We start from the raw sequence: 8,545 nt of genomic DNA, 5'->3' as shown, positions 1-8,545 counted from the left end.
TCGTAATTATTGCTGGTCTTTGTTAAGAGGGATTTCCAGCCCTCTGCCTCAGATGAGCATGACAACCGACCACACGCCTTAATCAGTCTCAACATAGATTATGTAGTTATGGTTCACCAAAGCGACCCAGACTGGAGCAGCACAAGGAGAATCAGCTCTCTGTTGTGTATTAGCACAAATAAAGCTTAGTCTGAAAGCTCAGTTTGAAAGTATATCTGCGATGTTCAAAGGAACTAATCTCCCAGATGTCCTCTTTCTGCAGCAATAGAAATCAACCTCACATGCTATTGGGACACATACTTTTGTCCGTTGTTTTTTTTCCTAGCCAAGGACAGACATGATAAATGAACGTTACTCATGTGAAGAAGAAAAAAAACTGCAAATCGGCAGTGTGGATTTCCACTGTAAGCTACAGATGCAGCATCGCTCTTTGAAAAGACTTGGTGGGTTTTCAATCTGCTGTATCATTCCTTTGCTGACTGTCCATTGTTCTGCCTCACTTATTTTCTGGGGATGAAAGGTGGAACGATTAAACTGGAGCTAAACTGACCATTTTGATAACAATGGTCACGTTATCAAAATCAACAATATGAGCATGCAAACATTTAATAAAAACAGGTGTTCATCAATAAGGGACTTTCTAGATAAACCTCTGGGACGACATCAAATGAGACCATGTTTAATTTATGAAACATAACGCAATGAAAACGTGGTTTAAAACAAATCTGTGATCGAGTGACCATTTGGGAGAAACCGCCATGAATACAATTACATTGTGGAAACTCAAGGCGTAAGTGATTTCTTAAAGTAAGCTAACTGTTCGACACGTGTCAAATGTACATTCCATACATTCAGTCAACTAAACTCGACTAAAATAAACCGTGCAACAGACCAATAAAAGGAGTAGGTGTTGTTAGTCTAAATAATCGTTTGTCTACAAGAAATAAATACAATTCTTACCTTTTTTGTCTCCTCAACGGGTCGATAACGACATTTATCAGTAGGCTATTAACGAAAAAGATGTAATCGCAACAATGTAAATAAATATGAATTATTGTTATTACATACGTGCCAGTTGAGCTCCTGATAAAACTATAGTTCAGTGATGTCAGTGATGTCCTATAAGGCTTGGACTGGGACGCACTCTACCTGATATTCGAGAAAACGCCCCCCCTCCCCCTTTCTGTTTTACCCCTGCAGTGTAGTGAAGAGGTTCGAAAGAGGTTAATCTACACAAAACGTATTTTCATCATCATCATCGCCATTCCCATGATGCCCCCAATCAATAGAATGACGCATTGGCCAACACACTATATGGTCGTATTCTAGATGACAGGATTGTCTGAAACTGCAGTGACAGTTTTTTTGTTTGGGCTGGAGTACCTTTTTCGCATCTGGTAACAAACACATTGAGAAACAGATTGTCGGAAAATAGAGTTTGCCTACTCCTACACTCAGCAATTTCCATTTTACTTGCCACGACCATTCAGGATAATTGACTCAAAGTTATTACTGTGATTGATTTGCTGAACAAACACACAAATAGTGTTCAGACAGCTATCTATTTTTTGCGTGTTTCCCAGATGAGCAGTAATGGAACACACACGGCACAGCTGTCACCCATCGCGTGACAGGTTAACTTGTTGCTGGTCAGTAAGATTCAAGTTTATGGTTTAGTCACAACGTTGAGGTTGCTTGATGATTGCACTCACGCTCTGTGAAAATATCGTGACGTGGCATGAATACATTATCACAAGAGATCGCACTTATCTCCAATTAGAGAAGGCATTTTTAAGCTAATGCCACCAGAAAGCAACAGTATAGCACACGCTGAGGATAAAAGCCGTGTCAAAAGGTTCATTCCTCATTGAATCTGCTATTGCCTTAAAGAGAAATACACCCTGTGACAGATCTATAAAAAAGCACAATTGTACACATTGTATTTCGCGGACAGCCGTGAGAACACTGTTGGCGTCAGGGCATGTGTGAAAGCAGTTATGGGTGTAGGATATTTAATGTATTAGATCGTAACATTAAGGTCTGGAGGAAAACAAATAAATACGTTGTGCTACAGTTTGAATATTAATAGTTTTCTTGTTGTGGAAACTAAGCTTCAGTCATGGTGTTCCACACGAAACTTACTAACGATTTTATTGACACAAGCACATCATTTTCTACACTTGGCATTCAGACAGGATCAAGACTCCACTCATAGCCAGGACTTCACTTGTAAACAATGTGAGTCACAAGAAATGAACACACAGCTAAGTCTTTCTTTCTTTAGCTCTCCTGGGATTGAAAGGTCTTGCCAGAGATAGATAGACAGATAGATGAGAATAGTTACGTTTTAATGGTTAGTAATAGTTAATTTATGGTTAACTATGGTTAGTTAATAGTTACTTTAATGTAAAAGATTCAGGATCTAACCTTCAACATGGTTAGACCCAGATTAAATATTCATGAAAAGAAAGTGACCAAAGTCTCTCCAGTTTGCGAGTACAGTACAGTGTGTAAGAAAGAAATGAGTTGCAATTCAGATGTAGAAACACCATCTATTCTATTATCTAGTAAATGTGGAATTTGATTAAAGCAGCCCTAGTGGACCATATACTAGGCCACACTGAAGAACTCAAGAGAATTGTAATTTCTACTTCTAATCAGCAATCGTATGAATAATTGACACTGCTTAGATGCCAGGTTAAGGTTACACACACATTTTCAGTCTTGGTCTGTAGACCCCCTGAAGTAGCCCTGGCCCCCCCTTGGCCACCCCATATATAAAAGCCTTGTTCCACCACTGCTTTGGTCCAAACTGAGTCATCGCACTGGAGATTGAAATGGACCAAAAGTCAACAGTCTTCCAGACGCTCGCTGCTTGTTGACTGGATGTAGGCCCAAACACAGGATCATTAAGTTAAAGTAGGCTACTTAATAATTCCGAGATTGAGTCGGATTAGGAACCCTTCTTTCAACAGCTGCTGATGGTCTTGCTTGCCTGTTATTTTGCATCGCGGTTTTACTAGTCAGAGAAAAAAAGCCAAATTATTCAGTTTGGGTGGGTGGCAGGAAAAGATAGGACGCTAGGTTTCTGTGCTATACTGACTTTAGTGCTACTGATCATATAAAAATGTATACTTTTCACTGTGAAATAAGGACCCTTAGCCTTGTGTCCAGACAGCCATTGTGAGAAGCATAGCAACAAGTGATAGAATTGCAGTGTGTGGTAGTCAAACAGAATAATAAGGGTCTTACACGGCTGCCCTGTGTGTTATTTGTTTAGTGCAAGGCCAGGGGCTGTGAAGGGCATATTAAATCATTTCTTTCTCTTCCAACAAGCCACTGTATAGTTCGTTTACTTCGTCTTGGCTCAACTCCACAAAGATCCCATGTCAGTGCTTGCATTATACACTTCTGCAAAAAGTGGGAAGGTCAATTGGCCAAGCTACTGTTCCATATGGGTCAAGTTACACAATATCGAACTGCCTATCCAAATATTGTGACTGCTGCCAACTGTCGCAGGTCCATAATTTACGTTGTAATAAAGTATTCAGTGTCTAAACAGACATTCTCACACTTCCTGCCTGCCATTTTTATGAAACAATACCTAATGATTTAATGTCCATGCCACTTTTCTAATGCCACAGAGATGAAATGGAGACTCCCTCATTGAAGGAAAGGTCATGTTTTAAACCCCCAGGCAAACCCATCTCAGGAAGAAATGATTACTTTGAGCTTGGCACCCTCTTACAACCGAATTCCCCCAACAATTCCCGACTTCTAAGCTGATTACATTTTGGTAAAACTAAATCTCCTTTGCCAGGGGAATGCAAACACCGTTATTCCCACTTGGCAGAAAAAAAAAATCTTATCTGCTTCAGGTGGATAAATGTTAAGTTATTCATAGAACGGAGAAGACTGGTCCTGTAAGATTAGTGTGTCTAATTGTTCACGCATTTCCAAGCAGAGACAAGCCTCACTGAGCACATGTCCTGGATACATCCCATAAAAAGCAGAGCCATAATCAGAAACCAAAGACAAAGTCATAAAACTTTTAAAACATAAATGCAATAGTGACTTCTCATGACCTGGGGTGAAGTTGAGAAACTGCGACCGAGATATATATTGGATGGGAGGAAAAAAGTCATTTTGATTTTGCTGTCTTAAGCATCTTAGAAATGTTGGACTTGTTTTGTATTCGCGTCATGATCCCAGTCATACTACCACATCTCGCACCATGGTCCGTTATTAGAAAGTCTGTAAACTCCATGGTGCTAAAGTCCTACTTCAAAACTCTCCTGTCAGTTATGCTCACCCACACACACAGCCACACACATCAACGGTTTGACACGATACTTACGCACACGCAATCTCCCCAGCTTGTTAAAGCACTTACAACCACAGCACGTCAATATTGAACCTCTCAGAGTTCCTCCATTAATATGCAGCACACACTACCTTTCTCTCAGTCTGCTTGATAGCCTGTAACCCCCCCCCCCCCCTCCCTCCCCTCTGAAGCAAAGTGATAGACTCTGATAGTTCACCCGAGAAATTGATCACTCCCTTCAGCCACTGTGCAACAGATTGGATCTGGAGCAGAGGAAAGACCAGGGGGGTTCATGATACGACACAGTCAAGACAACTAGATACATCACCTGAAAGATGCTTCTTCATCTTGTAGCCCGACGCTGAGAGGTATGCCCTCCAAGGATTCCATCACTGCTAATTGAATTTCCCCAAGTTGGATTTAACACCTGAGAGGCCTCTTCGTTGGGTTAAAAGACTCGGTCATCGTACAATGGGACTGTAGCCTACTGGACGTGTTCAGAATGAAATGGTGGATTAAATTCATTAAAACTTGGGTGTGGAAATTAAGCTTTGAATGTGCATGTGCACACTGAGTGTAATTAAATTGTACTGCTGGGGGGCAGAGACACAAAGATAGACCAAAAGAGAACGAGCGAAGTTGGAGAACGTTTATTAAAAGGCCACCCTAGGACAAACGGCTTGCTCTAACCATCACTTTCAGCATACTGGAATATCGCCCTAACATTATGAAAATACGAACTGTTTCTTCAGATGGATGAAAGTAACAACCTATTATTGTCTAATGGTCCGGGTAGAATTTGATTGGTGTTATTTAAATAAGGTAGCCAAAGTTGCTGAAATACTTGCAGAAATCATGTCTTGCCACGACCATATTTGAGGTCTATGGAAGTGGTTTTGGGATGAATAAATAAAAATCTGTGCGGACTCGATCTACCAAAGCCAATCACAGTCCAGTGAAAGTATTATGGAATTGAAATTAGGTTTAGGAAGAGCCATTTTTCTATGGCTATGGGGTTAGGTAAACTAAAAAGACCATGCGCCTGCGCAGTGGGTGTATTCAGAAGAGGAACGTAGTCGACACAAACATGTTAGCTAGCCTACCTAGCTAGCAGGATCTAGCCTCTTATCGTCGTCTGACGCTCACTTTGTATTTGTTTGTCACTGCAATGGTCAAACAATCAGTTTGAGGGATTTGAGCACTTGGGTCAATGCTATTTGCAACAAAGTAGTATTCAGGTGAGGTCTTGTTTATTTAGCTTACGTGGCCACGGCAGATCACTTGTGAATCATGTGATTTGGCGAAGCTGTCTAGCCAGCATGCTAGCGAAACCTGTTGAAACGAATGACATATTGATAGCTTAGCAAACCCAAGGTACTTGGGAGCATGCAACGGGTATGACGTAGTTTGTGTTGGAAGTTGGCGATAGAAAGTCTTGCTCTTACGTTGTCCTTTTGTACAGCATTTCTACAACTGTTAGCACTAGATGGCAACCTGAAACGTTCCCGACGAGTCGCTCTATCTCTAATAATGTCATATTACCAGCTGAGTCATTATGCACAACGTGGCATATGTAAACACAGGGTAAAAACTTACTAGTACGTGTAAACTTAAGTGTAGAGTCATCAACCTATGCTGAATATCGTAGTGCAAGGTACGGCTTGACTGTCTTTTCAGTCAACACAGTACACAAGGCCGTTTTCATGTGACACACATGCCGTTTCTTTTGCTTTTATTAGCTGCTTTTTTTGTTATGATGCCTGCACGCCTCAATGTGTCCGTTGGTGGGTTACCCAGCAACAAAGTCAAGTACTCCAGATTGGCCGACAGTGAGGATGGCTATATTGACTTGCAGGTAAAAAAAAAAAAAAATCCCTCACAATCACCGCAATTCATGTCATTCCTCGCAGAGAAGAAGACTTGACAGTCTTTTTGTGACCTGCAGGGCACCAAAATGACACATATTTAATAAAAAAAAGATTACGTTTAGCCAACAATACTGTTAACAATCACGCATATATGCTTGGGTCATTCTCTACAAGTGTCACCGTTGGACACCCACTTTGATAATTTTATAATGGTAAATTGTCAATTATTTTCCAACAGTTCAAGAAAAGCCCTCCGAAAGTACCATACAAGGCCATCGCCCTGGCAACGTTTCTCTTCCTGATTGGCTCCTTCCTGATCATAATTGGCTCGCTACTTTTGTCCGGGTCTATAAAAGTTGAGGTGAGTCCATATTTAAAGAGGCTCTGCCCTCTAGTGGACAGAGTGAATCATCGCCTTGTCAACTGAAATTAAACTGTATGCCAAAGAAATAGCAAGCAGACAAACATACGTGTATGTTCTAGCTCAGAGAATAATAATAATAACTCTACTAGCTTTGTCTTGTGCAAACAATGTACTGAAATATCACTCACTACCTTGCCCAATGGAACTATAGGCCAAGCAATCCAGATAAACGTCTTGTTTGCTGAATGACTTACTGCTGTTTGATCCCATCCCATGCAGAAGCGACAATGTGTTGTATGTTATTGTGAAATATTGTGAAATACCCTGGGCGTACCCTTGCTAGCATAGTGTTGGCTCTCTCTCTCTCCGGAAGAGATCGATACGCTTCAACTCCCAAACCCCGGACACTAATCCTCAGTAAGGCTCTCGGTTTGAGATAAATCCTAAGCGGGGCTTTCACCTTCGGCTCAGCCGTACATTACAGTTCATCTCAGACCGTGTCCTAATCAAATCTAGGGTTTATATCTACAGCTTTTTATTTTTTTAAAACATTTTTACAAGCAGTGTCCCAGAGGGCTTCTCAGATGCCCCTCAGTCTGGCCCCTGAAAGCAGCCCATATGGGTTAGTGCTGCCCTGATGTGTACGATATCGGTTTGAGTAGGTCCCCTTGTCGCTCTTATCCGAGAAGGTTGCCGAGGTAAGCAAGGAAGAAGACTTTGAAGGTCTGTGACTTACAGTAAGTACAGGGCCATTCCCCCCGAGGCATGTAGGGTGAAGTGCCTTGCCCAAGGACACCATCATTTTTCAAGGCCAGGAATTGAACCGGCAACCTTCTGATTAATAGCCTGTCTCCCTAACCGCTCAGCCACCTGACACCCCATCTTATCTGAGAAGGTTGCAGAGGTAAGCAAGGAAGAAGATTTTGAAGGCTCAACTGTATTTTTCTTCCTCTACTTCTAGTACCCGGACCGCACAATCCCAGTTCTGATCATCGGAGTTCTCGTCTTCCTGCCTGGGTTCTACCACCTGCGAATCGCGTACTACGCCTCCAAGGGTTACCGAGGTTACTCCTATGATGACATCCCGGATTTTGATGACTGAGCCAATCATAAGTCGGTATGGGTCAGATCGCCGGCCAATCAGACGGTCGCCGGGCGGGTCGATTCGCCCCGTTGCATGAGACTGTCCTGTGCTGTTTACAGTCAATGTTTCCTGGAGTGGGAAACTGCATCACAAAGTGGCTTAAACTGACTAGCTCATGGTTTTATTGCTGAGTCAAAACATGGAACCTTATCTTTGGCTTTAAAGGTGCACTATACAGCCCTATGCTAATATTTTCTTTATTTTCATGAAAGTAACTGAAAAATGCCTGCTGTATCTTGCTGCTACTTTACATTTTTACCTCATCATAATTATCCACAAGTGTCATGAATATGATTAACTCATATGGTGGTTACAAGCTTCAAGGAGCTATAGTATAGGCTAAGGAAGAGGTAAAAGTTAGTATAATATGACATTGTGCTATCTATTTATGTTATGACATTGTAGTATGCAACGCCTTTCAAGTGTACACTAAAAACTCAAGATGGTTTGCACTCACTTTATCGGCTTCATGCAAACCAAGTGTTGGGTTTTGCTTTAGAATAACTATTTGGTGCAGTTGAGAGTATGACATCATACTCCAGAATTGAACACAGCATTCATTAGAATGCACACTCAATCAATAGTATTTTGAGACTGACAGAATATATGGTATGGTAGGGTTACAGTATATATTTCCAAATATATTTATCAAATGTGCAATGCTTGTTATTGACCAGATTTATTTTAAGTGATTGTTCTAGGCCAAACATCCTCCGAAGAGTTATGTGGAGAGCGTAACTATTAGCAGGATTTTACAGTATACATTCATGTACAGAAATTAGATGATGTGCTTTCTTGTATTTTTTTATTTTACCTTGAACAATAATAAAAACATAAAGGTACAA

At 41.2% G+C, this 8,545-nt stretch overlaps 1 protein-coding gene across 3 annotated transcripts; it reads left to right on the top strand.

Annotated features, from left to right (window-relative positions):
* Positions 1–5,365: 5,365 nt before the first annotated feature.
* tmem230a (transmembrane protein 230a) lies at positions 5,366–8,545 on the top strand. Of its 3 annotated transcripts, none has more exons than XM_084694175.1 (4): positions 5,366–5,562; positions 6,064–6,179; positions 6,431–6,553; positions 7,518–8,545. In XM_084694175.1, the coding sequence occupies exons 2-4, from the start codon at positions 6,078–6,080 to the stop codon at positions 7,656–7,658; spliced, it is 366 nt and encodes a 121-aa protein (XP_084550301.1). In that variant the 5' UTR covers positions 5,366–5,562; positions 6,064–6,077; the 3' UTR covers positions 7,659–8,545. The 3 variants fall into 3 exon arrangements, with proteins under 3 accessions (XP_084550301.1, XP_084550302.1, XP_084550300.1); XM_084694176.1 differs by lacking the exon at positions 5,366–5,562 and adding an exon at positions 5,573–5,908; XM_084694174.1 differs by lacking the exon at positions 5,366–5,562 and having other exon boundaries at positions 5,574–6,179.

The sequence above is a fragment of the Hypomesus nipponensis genome, chromosome 27 (assembly GCF_054491055.1).
Source record: "Hypomesus nipponensis isolate SF chromosome 27, ASM5449105v1, whole genome shotgun sequence".
Lineage (NCBI taxonomy): Eukaryota > Metazoa > Chordata > Actinopteri > Osmeriformes > Osmeridae > Hypomesus > Hypomesus nipponensis.
The sequence above is the reverse complement of the archived record's forward strand: the minus strand, read 5'-3'. Positions and strand labels throughout refer to the sequence as shown.

What these genes read in the sequence shown, in the direction of transcription:
- tmem230a (XM_084694174.1), top strand. Translation starts at nt 6,039, where the DNA reads ATGCCGTTTCTTTTGCTTTTATTAGCTGCTTTTTTTGTTATGATGCCT. An exon ending in ATGGCTATATTGACTTGCAG is followed by an intron (nt 6,180 to 6,430) that starts GTAAAAAAAAAA and finishes ATTTTCCAACAG; the next exon opens with TTCAAGAAAAGCCCTCCGAA. An exon ending in CCGGGTCTATAAAAGTTGAG is followed by an intron (nt 6,554 to 7,517) that starts GTGAGTCCATAT and finishes CTCTACTTCTAG; the next exon opens with TACCCGGACCGCACAATCCC.